The sequence below is a fragment of the Chionomys nivalis genome, chromosome 10, assembly GCF_950005125.1.
Source record: "Chionomys nivalis chromosome 10, mChiNiv1.1, whole genome shotgun sequence".
NCBI classification, from domain to species: Eukaryota; Metazoa; Chordata; class Mammalia; order Rodentia; family Cricetidae; genus Chionomys; species Chionomys nivalis.
Window position 1 is genome coordinate 24,278,544 of NC_080095.1, and position 16,800 is coordinate 24,295,343.

General features: G+C 41.2%; 1 protein-coding gene across 12 annotated transcripts in view; it reads right to left on the minus strand.

Annotated features, from left to right (window-relative positions):
• Positions 1-16,800, minus strand: part of Unc79 (unc-79 homolog, NALCN channel complex subunit) — a 247,750-nt gene that overhangs the window by 198,208 nt on the left and 32,742 nt on the right. For 8 of the 12 annotated variants that reach the window (XM_057782624.1, XM_057782620.1, XM_057782614.1 and 5 more), the window contains exons 1-3: positions 9,190-9,269; positions 8,371-8,491; positions 1,379-1,683 (exon numbers count right to left, since the gene is read on the minus strand). In XM_057782624.1, coding sequence (XP_057638607.1) covers positions 1,379-1,683; positions 8,371-8,491; positions 9,190-9,265 — 502 coding nt within the window. In that variant the 5' untranslated portion in view covers positions 9,266-9,269. Of the gene's footprint in view, positions 1-1,378; positions 1,684-8,370; positions 8,492-9,189; positions 9,270-16,800 lie in introns of those variants that run through there. The other 4 variants (XM_057782622.1, XM_057782613.1, XM_057782618.1 and 1 more) reach the window with 3 other exon arrangements.

Genomic DNA, 16,800 nt, shown 5'->3' on the forward strand with positions numbered 1-16,800 from the left:
TAGCTTCTAGGCTATATTATTCAGAAGAAGAACACAATAAATAAATATCAAGATAAGGTCACAAGGCAGGCACAGGCATGAGAGCAAAAACATAAATCATCGATACTGAAATTGTCAAGATTCACACATTATGTGAATTACCATTTACCAAGCGAAATACCACAATCAAGAAATCTTAAAAATAAAGGGCATCTAGTCTGACCCAGTGACTCTCCCCAGGGACACATGAGTCCATGCTGAATTTAGGACTGGGTGCCACTTGACACCTACAAGCTACCAATTTGTCTCATTTTGGTTCTGAGCTGGGAGAGGATTGTAGCACAAGAGGTTAGGTAGGTTTAAGACAGCAAAAGGGTTCAAAATAAGCAACTCCACAGCATAATACAGCATTGTAAAGACAAGAAAAGCAAATTCAGTAATAATTTCATCACTTTATGAAAGGAAACTTTAAAAAATTTCAATTACAAACACTTCATACTAAATCAACCATTAAGCATTCTTCTAGGACAGACAACCATATTAAAAAAAAAAACAATCCCCACCACCCACCCATTTCCAAAGCTTGCTTTTCTGTACAATGAAACTTCTTCGGTTATCCCACTTCCAGGGGCCAAATGGCAAATATTTTAAAGACAGCTCAGGCTTCTAAACTGCATTTAAGAAGCAAATCTCTACTCTCTATACAGTTTTGAATTTTTAAGTTCCCCCAAATCCATAGTGGATAGCTAAGCAGACGTCACTGCACCCCTCTGTGTGGATCTGAAGAACAGAGGGGACAAACAATGGAAAGACACGGTAGGATGGGGCAGAGAGAGGAAGGCTGCTCACTAACGGCTTCTACTCTAAATACCACATGCAACACCATGTGCTATAATTATTGCCCCAGTATTTTGCAGTAACTGCTGGTTGTTAGATAAATCAGGCATTTGTTTTACCAGGAAAAGTGAGTCCCGGAGAGAATTTTTGGTTTGCCCCTGAAACTTCTCAGAATCAGTCAAGGATTAGAGCCTGCTCTTCAAACGCAACCTCTTACATTTTCTGGGGCAAAGCTTCAAACTCAGCTTCTCAACTGTGGTCTTAACAAGAGTCCCCACAATAAAACTGATCAGTGAAGGGAGCTGCCTGCTATATTTCCCGTCTCCAGTTCATTGTCTCCTGCTTCCAACCCCTTGAATAACAACGCTGGGTATAAGGACCGTGTGAAATGAATGGAAGGGAAGCACCATTATTAAGTTTCATCGTCAGAAAGGCTTCAGACACACAAAACCCTTCAAGAGATTTACGACAGAAACAACATTCTCCAAGCCCGCCTGCTCAGCACCATAAATATTCATAAGCACGCATGGACATTTCCAAAGACTTCAGTAAAAACGCTCACCGTGTTGGCCATGCTGTAGTAAAGGAACTAGATCCAGGAGAGTCACCAAAGTCACGTAGAGGCCTTGGTAGTCCAAAGAAGGGTAGTCTGACAACTGAGCATCACGACTTTGCGGGCCGCGTTCTGAAGGAGCATCTCGCAGGACGCTGTAAAGGAGGGAGCGAGTAACAGTAGGGTTGATGGAACTGACCTGCGGTCTTAGAGATGGGGTGAGTGGGAATGGCACAGGAAAAAGACACATGGTCATGGGCACTGTCAAATTGGAGGCATCTTGGTTTTCCTTCTTCCCTGTGCGGGACAAAATGCTGTTGGGGGGACAAAGAAAAAAAAGAGACAACAAAGACACAAAGAACAGCACATTACATTGAAATGACACTCTAAAACAAATAATAAAACACCAGATACATCCCACATAAGATGCAATTGCCACCGCAGCACAGCCTACGGATCTAGTGCTGGTCGTACAGCCATGTGCTCAGAGATGTCAACAATACAGGTGGACTTTGTGGAAGTTGCATTGCATCTCATGTGTTATCTGGTTTATAAGGAGCAAAAATATAAAAATGCATGTTTCAGTGCCAAACCCATGTTTTACAGTTTGTCAATTTGGCGAAGGAGCGGTTTCCTAGCATGAGAAACGCTGACTTGGCTTCATCTGTGAGGGCTCTCACTCCTAATCATACCGAGTTGTCAAAGCAACGTAGCAGTGCTATCTCGTCATGCAGATAGAAACCTGCAAAATATAGGTATGGCACTTGCAGAAACATGTTTTAGCAAAGAATAAACATGTGCGTTTATTAAGAAAGTCTTAAAAATCACATGTTTATTGCATCAAAATAATGTCTATATGTATATTATGATACTGTTTCATGACATTCTGTCAGTATCATTTGAGATAATGAAGTTTAAACAGGCATATGAACTTAGAAATAATACATATTTCTAAAGTGTTAACTAAACTACATTGGAAAAGCTATAAAATAATATATAGTAAATGGCCCATAGCGTGTGTTGGTGAACTAAAGATAATGTGTGTGTGTGTGTGTGTGTTTTAATTTGGCATGTTGGAAGGAAACGTTTTATTTTATGAATACAAACAGTGTTTATTAAATAGTTACCGTGAAAACTCTAAGAGCTAAGCAAGCGTCATCTACGGGAAAGCTGGGCATCGTACAATGAGATCTCTGATGGTACTGCTGTTACTTACTTTATTAGTCAACAAAACTCACTAAAAACTAGAGAAAAGATCATGTAGAAAGTTAAAAAAAAGCTTAATGAGAATAAATGTAGTCTCTAAATATTGCTCTACTTTTAGTCTCCATTGAAATCTATGAAACTTTTAGTAAAAGTTACAAAGCAGAAAAGTTGTTGGTTTAAAAGTCAAATTATTTCTTAACCAAATGTTTAGGTTTTTAAAATGAGATTATGCTATTTTCCAGTAGGCAACCATTACGTACTACAGCGTCTACAGCACGTAAGTGTTTTCCTATGGTATACTTATTTGTTAGTAAAAACAGAAAACAGTTTCTAAATGCTTCTTTTCATTGTCTTATACTTACTCTATGTGCATCCAACATTACTAAATTCTCAACTAACGGTGTGACGTCTACAATGTCACAGTGGTGTGAGGAACTGGTTAGTGCCAGCATGCTTGTTATGTCAAGTCGACATTGATTTTTTTTTTAATTTTCTCTTAGCACAGAAATATGTTACAATGTAAAAAAATGACTACATGCTTTTTATTTTCTAGGTGCCTGATTTACCTCCATTTCCTCTGTCTTCTGTTACCCAATGTCCAAGGAAAAACAATAATAATAATGATAATAAAGATAATTTCAGAATAGTTATGTAATACTTCTTAGCAATAAAGAACTTAGGAGCTGCTGTCTTTGTTTTTGTTAAAGGGGATCTAATTTACCTGCATTAGTGTGTGCTATACTGGGCTTTGTAACCTTAAACTACAATAGGATAAACTATTCCACCTCTCACCGTCTGCCTACCTCTATTATAGAGAACATATATTTTTGCATTAGACTTTATAGTTTCCCACACAATGAAATTACTCCTCAGATTACCATATTTACATGTTACATTATTGATAAGTCCAGTTACCAACAATTTTAGTCCTATAGGAGTCTATCCCCTGAAATCCCTTTAGAGTCACAAAATGGACATGTTGATATAGTTTCCCAAATTTCAACATACGTTGGCTAGCCGCCAGCGTCTCTTCAAAAAGAACAACACTGTCCCTGAGTCAATAAAAAAAAGTAGCTGGATATCATAAATGCATGATATGTAAAGTGTCATATCACTTAAGTCTAGTCAACCACCGCCTTGGTGGGGGATATGACACATTATTAACTACACGTTGCTGTTCCAGAGCCGGAAGGGCTGCAGAAAGCGCTAATGGCTCAACTTTGGAAGCTGCTTCTGTGATATTTTTCCCTCCTGTGCATGTGCATTCCCAGGTGACAGCAATGACAGTGTCCTACGTTCAGGGAGGGAAGAATGTCAGCACTGAAACAGTACAACTTTCTCTCTCTGCCTTGAGATTTAGCAGGTGAAGTTGAGGGAAAAAATGGCGGAGATGAGTTATCCATGAAACCAGTTTTAAATAGCCATTCATGGCTCAATGTAAGGAAATGTGTTCGTTGTGGAAACTTAAGAAGGGCTCATGAATCAATGTACAATGCATTGTGATCTTATGATGTTTTGTTTTATGATGTCTTATTCAGAGAAAAAAAAATTACTTATTTCCCCAGCCAAACTGTTTAACTTGGGAATGACCAACGATTTCCACATCCACCTGAAATTCTTTCCCAAAGGTTTATATACAGATTCAATCAAAAAGAATATTAAGAATGCCCTGTCAGAAGAGTCAGACATTGTGGCCAGCTTTTCACCTCTCCTTTCCCTCTCAGACCCTCTTTGTGACCACTGGCTTCCATTGCCAAAAAAGGAAGAAGACCCCTGGGGTGGGCAAGGGGGTTGAGTGTCCTGAGGCCTTTCTTGCACAGAAAGTTAAGCCATCAAATCAACTTTCTACACAATTAAGAACTTTGACATTTGTACTGCATCTGTGCACTTAAACAAATTGACTGTGCTATGCTACACTTTAAAACTATCCTGTGGACTTTAGATTGTGTGTGTGTGTGTCTGTGTGTGTCTATATGTGTATCTGTGTGTGTATGTGTGTATGTGTCTGTGTGTGTATCTGTGTGTGTCTATTTCTGTATTTTCATGTCTTTGTGTCTGTGTGTGTCTCTGTGTGTCTCTCTCTGTGTGTTTGTATATGTATATATGTGTGTGTCTATGCATGTATGTGTCTCTGTGTGTGTCTGTGTATCCATATCTGTATTATGTGTGTGTGTTCTCATATCTCTGTGTCTGTGTGTGCATGTCTCTATGTGTATCTGTATTTGTGTGTATATGTATATGTGTCTGAGTTTGCATGTGTGTATGTATGCGTATATAATGTGTATCTATGTGTGTATGTGTGTATATATGTGTGTGTATGTGTTTATGTGTCTGTTCTTAGAAATTCCTATTCTATTAAGAATATTGGACTGAAACTGGAATCCCTATTTAAAATGTATTTACATTTTCTAACAAGTTGGTAGCAAATGTAAAGGTTTACATTCGAGCAGCTCCAAGAACACCAGAAGAGAGACACAGAGGAAGATTCCCAACAAGTCTGAAACAGGAAGGACACTAGGAGCTGACAACTATCCAGCCACCCGGTAAAAGGCAAGATCCTTAAAGACCTTAGATGATGGAAATGTGACCACAGTATGCTCCTAGCATGAAGTGAACAAACACCTCTGAGCCCTGAGGAGGGTAAACTAGACAATCTTTATTGCCACCCCTAATGCTAAGAGGCACATAAGCAGAACAACCTCTGCGGGAAAATTCTGTGAGTCTGTGTCCACTGCCAGACTTGCGACCCTGCTAAGTTAGAATGAGCACAATGCAGCATGCGTATGTCATCCCGCCCAGGGCCTCCAGCCACTGCCTGATGCAGGAAAGGCTTCTGAAAGCTTCTGTACTGGATGAAAATTGACGAAAGTCAATTTTGTGTGTATGTGTGTATACGTATACGTGTATGTATGTGTCCGCCTTTGCAGATCCCTATGATAGGACAAAAGCTGCTCTGGGCACAGGGCTCAGTACACTGCCTATGACAGAGGACTTCTCCAACTTGAGTAGAGAGAACCTCGGCAGGCGAATTATCTTATGCAGATGCTACAGCCGATGTTATAGTCAGCTGTGGTGACATGAACTCTCTCTCCTCCATTGGACTAAATGACTGACACTGACCATCTAGGCCAACCTCAGCTTTGCCATTCAAAGCTTTCCCGAATGCACAGACACCAGACAACTAGCATTCTAATGATGTAATCCTAACTCAAATAAAGCCACCTGAATTTTGCAAAATGGTACCACATAGTCCTTCCCAGGGTCTCACTCCTCTTGCCTCCAGCTCCCTAGTTTGGATACATCAGGCAGGAGCCAGAGTACCCAGCTTGTTCTTCCTACATCTTTACAAGAACCTGAGTTCTGGAAGCAGCAAGTAGTTCTTAATGTAAAAATTATATAAATACAAAGGGAACCACCTTGTTTGTAGTAGAGAACTTTACTGGCAATAATCAAAGAGCCAAAGACTTAGTTCATCTCATGTGGCTTAAACTTTCTACTAGCTTCTTAAGAGGAAGGAATATACGTGTGGTTGGAATGGATGCAGGTGCCAACAGTGAAAGGGCTTCTAACGTGGTTCAATATAAAGAACAAAAGATAAAAGTTTTGTACTTCCATTTTTTTTAACGAAAAAAAAAGCTGCACTAGGCACAGAGAAGATAAGAAATACATAGGATTCAGATCAAATAGCTGACCTATAAATATTCCTATTCAAGTCTGATCCATCATGCATTACATTCGTCAATGTCTTGTGCACATGTGTACTCTATGGGCATGCACAGAGTCTGCCAGGCCTGCTCTGCTCCACCACCTGAGGCTACCTTCTGAGTAAGGTGGAACTGCGACATCACCTCGGCTCAGCTCCATGGAGCAAAAGTTCTGAATAGACGCCAAGCACTAAACACTCCCTGTCTTCCCTTGATTTTACAGATAGCCAGCCAACAGCACTCTACGACTTTCTGTCAGATGCTAGCTAGCATTCCCAAGGGCGAAATCAAGTTTTTATTAAAGAGAAGTATCCCTGCTGGGTGACAATAACCAGAGAGCAGCAGCACGGCACAGGTGGCGCAGTGTGTGCTGTGGATAAGGATCACCAATGACCTAATGACTCCAAAATTACTGAATCTGTAACACTGAGCAACGTATTGGACCACGCTTGTGACTTAGTTTCATTATCTGTGAAATATGTACAGTAGTGCCCTTATCTGATTACAAGGGGTTAAAGGAAATGTCACATTTAAAGAGCTTGGAGCAGCACTTGATGTGAAGAAATATAGCTATCATAATATAATGTTGCTATGGTGATGATAGCTATTGCCACTGTCACCATTAACGGCTGTTGATATTGACACCCCTTTAAGATGGACTCAGTCACACAAATCTTCTCCGACCATCTCTAGAATAGGCTACTAGAACACCAATTTCACCATGAAGATGCTATTACCCCTGACCTCATCATAACGATCGAAACAAAACCCTCACCGTGTCCTAAATTTCTTAACTTATTGGCACAACTTCAAAGCCCTGAGTGGCACACTCTGAAGCCAACAAAGGTGTCACCATTTCTTCACAGATAGAATCCACAATGTTTCCTACCAGGAAAGTGTCCCTCACTGTGTGTTATAATATGGGAAAGAGTGTCCCTTTGGGGCACCCAGCCTCAAAGGCGAAAGGAGAATGTAAAAGGATGGAATAGGATGCCTCGGTTCCCACAGTCACCTGATGATCACTAAGAAAACCTGGCTAACTTTGCTAGGCCCTGTGAAAAGGGGAAGTAGCTTGCTCCAGGGTACTAAACCAGCTACGTGAGCCTAAAACACCTCAGGAACCTGATAAACAGAATCCCTTCATAGTAGGACAGGGATACTCAGGATCCTAAAGATAAGACAACATCCAAAGAAGAACGGTAGACATAATGCCTAAGACCAGTGACTGACTGCACGCAGGATGTGTCTCTCTATAAGTGATCAGCCTGTCTGCATACAACAAACGCCAGATGCCTGGAAACTCCAGTGCCACTACACTCACTCCAAGGTATGCCCTCCCCATGCCTGACTTACAGAACTCTTGCTGTTGTCTAAATAACAGAAATGGCAGTGAGTCCAGGGCAAACTCAAAGAGGGGTGTGGCAATGGTGAGATAAAGTGCTGGGGTGTAATGGTAAGTGAAATATTCTGAATTCAATGCTATTTGTCAAAGACAGCTCTGCAGCTGGAAAAGGCTCGTCTTTGCTCTTTTGTATTAGTGGCAAGGCTAAAGGGGAATGCCCCCTCGGATCTCTGCCCTGCAGTAAACGGAGACAGGGTAACAGAGCTCCAGCGCTGTTGCTCTCTTGTCCTTGCAGTACTTATTACCAGGTGTGACACATAGGATGGAAGCAGCTGCAATTCCTGCACTAATCTGAGAACCGGGACGTACCAGCAGCAAGCCTAGGCTGCCATGTAACTCTCCACTTCTTTTAGACTCTGAGTGCTCCTCGCTCTCAATTTTAGAGACTCAAATCTCACTCCCTTAATCTTGAGCTGTTGTGTCAAACACACAACGTTTTTACCATTTCCAGATTTCCCCAAAGAACTCTCAACTGAGGAAGCAGAACACTATAGTGCTGCCCGTGTTTCCAAGGAAACTGGGTTCTGATCTGCTAGACACACCCAGGGGGCTGGAGACCAGACTCTTCTGACAGAGCACTAGAAGACTAAGGCCTTTTAAGACTTTCAGCTCAGTGTGAAATTAGGTCCCAATCAATTCAGCAATACTACCTAATAGTTCTCTTGAAGTCAAGGGTATGTAAGGCTTACCTTAACAATGTTTGGGAAAAATACTTCAGGGTGTTTGCGATGTCTGTTCCTGATGGCACGGGATAAATGTTGTGGAGAACTCGATTATGATATTCCTGCAAGTACCGGATCTTGGAAGAAACTAGATAAAAGCAAAAAGAAAAAAAAAGAAGAAGAAGAAAAAGAAGAACCTTCTTGTAACATGTATCAAACACAAAGGGAATAATTATGTATGAGAATTCAATCCATATTTTTAAAAATCTATATAAATTTTTACTAGAATTCCATGATAGAAACACTAATACAAAACACCTAATTTCTTATAACTGCATTCAACAATTAAAATTATTTTCATCTGGGTTAATATCCTTACACGTTCTGTCTATTCCTTTTTCAGTCACTAAGAAAAGCATTATTCTAATAGCTTTCTAATTATCTCCAGATAAGCTTCCTGTTATCAAAATAGCAATAAATATAAGTCTCTGTCACTAGAGAGTTATAGCTACTATGAAGGAAAAAAACCCTCAAAACTCTAAAATTCCCCGAAAAAAATGTGTGTCCACTGTATAATGGCATCAATTAAAATCAATTTTTTAACTCAGTAAGAATCATGAAAGTGTGTTTAATGAATGCCTAACTATGAATATGTTAAGAGTGTATTTACTTTGTGGATATCAAGTAAGAATACGATGAGTGTGTGGCAATAAAAACACAAACAATAAAGGTCACATTTTTCTTCCAATGAATTGCATAAATCAGAAACCATTCTAATAGCTTTCTGAGACTGGCTTCCCAGTCTCGAGACAGGAGGGACACATGTCGTTACCCTCCTACACCTACCTGGAGTCACCAGCATTGTCCACATTCCTGACCTGACCTTTGACCTGGCTGTAGTGAATGGCCCAGCTCTAGTCATTCCTCTTTGCAAATCCCAAGGAGCCATGATGATCAACGTCTCTCTGGTCTCCTCTTCCACAGAGTTCTCAATACTGTCCGTTTGTCCTTTCAATCTTTAAGGCTAGCCAGGGAGCCTTTTAGGTGGCATGGCTCACTGTCAGCAGTTAGCAGAAGACATATGAAGTCCCGGAGAAGCAGGGCTTTGCTGTTCCCAACAGCCAGTGGGAATAAGCTCCTGGATGGGTCTAACTGAAACGCTGGCTTAAGCAACTTAAAAAAAGTCAAATGCTTTTGACAGGTGTGGAACGGAAAACCACAGAACAATAAAGTATCAGAACACAGAGACGCTCAGAGCCCTTTTCCCCCTAACCACTTCATTTGAAAGGTGGGGAAATGAGGCACACGGGTGGGTAGCGGTAGGGCGGGGCTAGCGGTTAGTTCTCCTGACTCATGATCCAGTGCTCTTTCCTCTACGACACACTGGAGAATACAGTTCTGAGACTGAGCCAGCACGCACACGGTATATGTTCATGACACAACATCAAAGCAATTGTCAGCAGTTGTTCGGCTAATCACTATTCTAAAGTAACGTCTTCCATTTATCAGACTTGCCTTTTCTCCTTTTTGCTTCTGGGCATTCTCCCAAAGAAATACATTCACATTGCAGATGAACACCTTGGGTTCGTACAACACATCCTCTCCAAAGACAGCAATAACGTTAATATCTATTGTTTCATTTAACCCATGGTATTTGATTATAAACAATTTTTCTGAGAAGAACTATAAATAGGTAATACCTGGAAAATATATCAATTATATAATCAACAGAATCCATTTTCTTCCAAATGTCTTTGACCTGTCATTCATCTTAATTTTTATAATGACATTACAAGAAATACTCATGCTAATGTATAGTTTTACGTTCCAAATATCTGAGCAATATGCCAGGCCAGCTTATACTTCCTCAACCCACTATCACAACGATGTCTTATTACTGGGACTTTTCTCAACTTTTAACACTCAGAAGGTCTATGTGGAGAATTTAGGGAACATCATTAATCATCCTACTATCTAAAAAGAAACTTGACGATAGCACAGGATTTGGGCAACAAGCTGAAATAAGGAGAAAAGTCAAAGATCCCCCAACTCAATGGCTTGCTCATAATTCAAGAGCTTTAAAACCATCATTCCACAATGATTGCAGGCATTCAAACATGTTTGTGAGATGAATGGATGTACATTTATAGCAACTTGCATTAAAATGCAGGGACAGCTCCTTTCAATGAGTTTCCAAACTTGCATGGGAAAGCAGACACTATAGGCCCTTCCTTCTTTGAGATCTTTGTATGGTTTACATATTCACAATGTGTTTACAGATTCACGTAGTTCACTTACCTGCTTATTTTTCTATATCAAGATAGGAATATGTTGGGAAGCATCTCACTTATGTTTCCATCCCAATCTTAAAGACACTGCCTAGAACTGACTGGGTACCCAATATAGTCAAAGGTTTAGGTGAGTTAATAACAGCTTTAGCACTTGATCTCTCTCTCTCTCTCTCTCTCTCTCTCTCTCTCTCTCCATATATATGACTTATGGATTCTTTATTCTTAGATTCCAGACACCTAGTAAGTACTCACAAAGTTACCAGTGATTAAAGGTGGAATAAAAGGATAAAGAAAGTGGTAAAGAAGATTGCATGCACAATCATGAAAGACAGTTTACAGAACAGGTTGGAATATGCTCAAACTACTTTCTATAGTGGAGAACCAACAAAATTTCAGCCCTCACAGATTTAATTCTCTTCATTTCAACTACCTGAAAATGATCATGGGGCTGGGGAGATGACTCAGCCATTAAGAGCCCTTGGCTGCTCTTCCAGAAGAACTAGCTTTGATCCCTAGCACTCTCGAGGCAGCTCACAACCAGATGTAACTCCAGTTCCAGGGGATCTGATGCCCTCTTCTGGCCTCTATAAGCATTAGACAAGCACACAGTAGGTACTCTTACACTTAGGCAAAACATCCTCATGCATTTAAAAGAGGAAGAGGAGAAGGAGGAGGAAAGAAAACAATCAGAAGGAACTCTGACAAAAAATAACTTGTAATTCTGCTGAGGATATGAGTGAAGCTCATTTGCATTTCAAACTTGTGCACAGGGGATGGTGTTTTGGCTGGCCCATGAGCCCAGGAGGACCCAGCAGCTCATCAAAGCAAAGACACCTTGCTCTTTGCTCCACACATGTACCAGACTGCCTCTGCAGACTTAGATAACTGGCAGACTGGACGTGTCTGACCATCTCCAAACACAACTGTGCTCAAGACTCCGTGTGTCTAGCAATCTCCTGCTCTCTCTTGTTCTAGTTACATCTTCAGAATGTTCTCTGTGTTCCATGAGAAGCCACGTGTCATAAATTGTGTTCCCCAAAATTCAAAATTGAAACCCTAACCTCAAAAAGTGAAGGCACCAAGAGAAAAGGCTTTTAAAAGAGATAACCCAGTTCAGATGAAGTCATTACAGCGACGAGCCTCCTCGTCCAATCTTCTTTGTGTCCTTGTAAGAAAAGATTAGGACATGCAAGAGACAGCAGTAATGCAGGATCACACCGGAAAGGCTGAGTGGGGACAAGCGAGAAAATGGCCATCTGCAAGGCAAGGAAAGAGGCCTCAGGAGAAACCAAATCTGCCAACACCTTGATCTTGAACTGGAAGTCTTCAGAACTGTGAGAAAATAAATGTCTGTGGTTGTAGCGGCTCCATCTGTGATGGTTTATGGCAGCTGGAGAAAAGTAATACACCATCACATGGGTAAGGAAGAGAAAGAAAGGCAAGAGCTCTGAATTAAGACCTCTGCTGACCCTCTCTAGAAAAGCTCAGTCCCTCATCTGTAAAATGGAGAGGCTCCTATCAGGGAGTCATTTAGCATAGTATCTAGCACATGCTCGCTTGAAGTAGATAACAAAAGCAGACTTGTGTCTCTTTCTTCCTGTTACCAAACACCAAGTCCACCATGAGAGCCCACCATCTACCAGCTATCCCTCCAGCGTCATTAATCTCTCCCTCTTTATTAAGTCTATTAATTAATGTCATTCTCATTCATAGAAGTTCCTCTGACAGAGGAAAACAAAGTACTTTCCCCTACTCCTTCTATTCTCCTCCCTCCAGCTACTGGCTTCTGCCTTCAGAGCTTAAATTATTAAGAGTTGTAGATACAGTCTCGTGTGTGTGTGTGTGTGTGTGTGTGTGTTTCTGTCTGTCCGTCCACACAGTCTCTCTCTATTAACCCCAACCTGGCTCGCACCTTCACCTCCGCACTGATTCTGGCTTTCACCCATCTCAACACTGTCCCTTCAAGTTCTTCCAAGTAGTCAGTCCAGAGCTCCCACATTTTTTAAAACCCTCTTCCCTTGGTTTCCCTAACACCATATTCCCTCAGGCTTCTACCTTTGAGAAGCAGCCTTCTTAGAGTGCTTTGCCACTTTCGGGCTACCAGAACGTTGGAATCATTGAATCAGGGTCCACACTGACTCCCTTTGTCTCTGTCAACATCTCTCCCTGGGCAATCCCATCTACCCAGATGGCTACCTGTACTACCCATCGGCCAGAAATTCTGAAATATACATCTCCATTGCAGAAACTTGTGTCACTTGAGCAATAGACCTCCTCTCCATTTTTTCACCAAGGAATCTCAAATGGATCTCAGAGTAAACACATCCAACGCTAAATAACCCTCCCCCCACCCATCCCCAAATAAAACCTTGTACCATCTGTGCAATCTACCAAGTTCGCACAAAGAATGAGCAGCGTCCTCACACTGTCTCCTCTATCCTGATCCAGCACGGTTGCAAACTGTGTTGGCCATTGCGGGAGAAGACACTAAAACAGTGTGTTACTATAGAGAAAAATGGGAGGGTGGGTCAGGGAATCAGTTCAGATAGGGATGTTGGCAAAAGCCTCTATGAGCAGGTGGCATGCCAAGCCACTCGGAGGTACGAGTTGACACCAGTCACACAAAATGTGTAGGGACAAGATCTCAAGGAAGAGGCTGAGCAAATACAAAGTTTTCATGCAAAAAGAAATAGATTTGCACGACAAACTGAGTGAGAGCAACTAGTGTGGCCGTGGGTGCAAGATCAGGCTGGAAGAGTGTGGGAAGAAGTTTGGATTTCACTGGGAGGGTGGCAGGATCCTCTGCGTCACTTGCTCGCCACTGCACAGTCCTGGGGCCTAGCAAGACCCAACTATGCTGAGTTTCAAGTAAAGGGTGAAACAAAGATGATCAGCAGGGCAGCGGCTGTTTTCAGTCGCTAAACGTTGTGTCCTTACAACCCAGAAGCCACCTGCCAAAGCAAAAGAGAAATGAGCGCAAGCCAAAACAGTCATGAGGCGTTCATCTCACAAAGAAGACGCTGGTTTCCACTTGAACATACACTAATCCAGTCTCTGCTCCCTGCTCCTTTTCCTCTTGGACACTTCACCGCATTTTCAGAGACGGAACACAAAAGAAAATTCAGCCCTAGACATGAAAGTGATTCAGCGAAACTAGGATTGTATGCCACACAAGCGACAAAGCGGCTCCTTAACCCTAAATGTGCTCCTGTGTCACGAAGTGTGCTTAAAGCGACCAATACTATTTTCAAGTTTTTAAGTATCTAGGCTACCAAAAAAGCAAAAATCAAAAGTCAGATAAGCACAACTAAGAATATAAAACTCGCGAAAAGGCTGCTGTTCAATCATACATGACATTTTAAAATATTAACCTTTTTGAAAATTTTTTCTGCATAACTGAACATCACATATATAGACATATATAATTTTATAACTCATTTTCCCCATACATCAGAAATAGATTTCTACATCATTTCAATTACTCTGCATTTTTTAAAAGTAAATCATAATTTATTTCACCACCCATCTATTGGTGTTTGTGAGATTTGGGGTGGTTCCACTATTCTACGAAATGCAATAAAGGAGCCAGAGAGAGGGCTCGATGGATAATAGCCAGTACTGATCTTGCAAAGGACATGAGTTGCGTTCTCCGCACCCACACCAGGCATTTTGCCTCTAATTCCAAGTCCAAGGCATTTGACACCCTCTTCTGGCCTCCTCAGGTATCTACATACACATAACATACACATTTACACATAATTTTAAAATAAAATAAATCACTAATGCTGCAAACAATAACCCTTAATATATGACCATGTCCTTAGAATAAATTTTCAATGAGGAACTACACAAATATTAAACTCTTTGAAAGGATTTGGGGAGTCAGGTGTGGTAGTGTGTACCTATAATCCCAGCTCTTGAGAGGTGCGAACAGCAGACTCTAGAGTTCAAGATCAGGGCTCAAGAGTTGAGAGCACTAGCTACTCTTCCAGAGGACCCATGTTCAATTCCCAGTCCCCATACGGCAGCTCACAACCATCTCTAACTCCAGTTCCAGGGGATCCAACCTCTTCGGGCCTCTACAGACACCAGGAGTACAAGTGGTTACAAACATAATGCAGGCAAAACCCCTGTACACACAGGGCCATCCTAAATAGAAAGTTTGTGGTCACCCTGGGCTACATGAGAAATTGGACTTAAAAATTTAAAACAAAAACTAGCTCTTTAAAAGGAACAAATAAAGCTTTTTAGGATACTTGATAAACTGTTCTTCCAAAAAATAGTCCACTTCTTCAGCATAAATAATAATACTGTTAAGCACCCACAATTGTTTGTGTTTTAATTTTTAAATCTTGCATACGTGTTTGTGTTGTATCATTTCAAATTTACAGTTTACTAAACCACAAAAGTAGGTGGCCCCCCTTTGGACACAGAGCTGGAACATGGGAGGACTAGTTGTTTAACTGACTGAGAGCACACTTTTCCCCCAGACCACACTGGTCTCTGGTCGTTTTTAGTGCTTTCATGACATTCAACCACAGGGATATGACATGAAATAACACTTGGCTGATCCTACTGTTTGCGATATCTCAATAAAGAACACTGTAGCAACTAGACGAACTATTAGAGCAAATTTCCAATACATATTTCAGAAATGCAAAACCAAATATATCTACTTCATTGGTCAGCCCTTTCCTTGAAAAATCAAATGATTTCATCCTTTAGGACCCTCCCGAAGACCACCTCGTCAGACCATAAGTGTCCTTCCATCATTCCTGGAGCCTTCTAATCGACTCCAGATGTCATCAACTGCGCCCTTTCTAAGCATGCAGAGTGCCACCATCTAGTTTCCAAACAGCCACTTGGTTATGTGCATATCCCAGTAACTGCAAGTGAATCCCGATCGCTCCGATTAGTTTCATGCTTGCAAATCCATTTTCCCGAACACCTCTACGCCCTTGAAGATGGACCTGTCTTCTCGTTGTAAATCCCTCGGAATGTGTCAGGATGCTAGGTGCACGGCAGATGGCCAGCAACAGCAGTGGCTGAAGAGATCAGAAAGCTTGAAGTGTCAACTAGCCTGAGTCCTACATATGCTCTAAATTCTTTTAAAATTCTGCTATTATTTGTACAAATTATTGCCATACACAATTTATTATGTAAATTACATAAAGAATGCATTATTCTTTTTCATGGTTAATTTCCTTCTATTGTTCCAACAGAACCAAAAAAAAAAAAAAAAAACTCCCTTGGTACATATTTCAAAGGATTTCAAGTTCTTTATTAGATTTGAATACCCACTCTTCTCTTTTTCTGACTGACCACCTGATTCTAACAGGCTGAGTGTCCTGGGGTTTTCATGATACCCTGCAGAGAGCCCCTGATAGATTCTGAGTCTCCCCCACCCTTGGCTATGTATGACCACAGGCAAGCCAGTTAATACCTCGACTCTCGTGGGTTCTTGCTTCATTGTGTTTGGGTTTTAGCAAAATAGCATTTCCAGTACATTCTTTGCAAATTATTCATTTGTAGACCTGATCGCCTGTGTTCTAATTCCACCTTAATTTTAATCAGTTTCTTGTTGGAGCACATAAACTCACTAACGGATCTGGTATGGTCCCCTTTTAAACTACCTTCTTGTCAGTTTAATATTTCATTAAGGAATAGTAGGCATGGTGCTGCCAGGCAGGCTCAGGAGGTGAAGACACTGGCCAGCAAACCTGGAGACTTATGTTTGGTCCCCAGAACCCATATCAAGGTGAAGAGAAGGAATGGAACCAACTCCACAGAGTTACCCTCTGGTCTCCATGCATATACCATGGTACACACATCTGCACACACACAGAGAGGCACATAAGGAAATAAGTGTAAAACGTTTTTAAAAGAAATGACAGACGTGAGTAAAAACAATCTGGACGTATTTCTCAAATGGGATTCCATAACCCCTCCCCACAGTGGTCTAAGCGGCAATCTGCCCGGTGTCTTACTCTTCTCTTGGTCAAGCATAGGTTATGGAACAGGATGTCTGCCTTAATTATCACTGCCTATCTGTCTTTATTCAGTCTTTTTGCATTAATAGAAATGGGATTATTTGGTAGTCTTATTGGCCCTAACAAGAAATCATCTCTCAAGATCTATTTTCTTCTTCCTCACAACATCGCCTGAA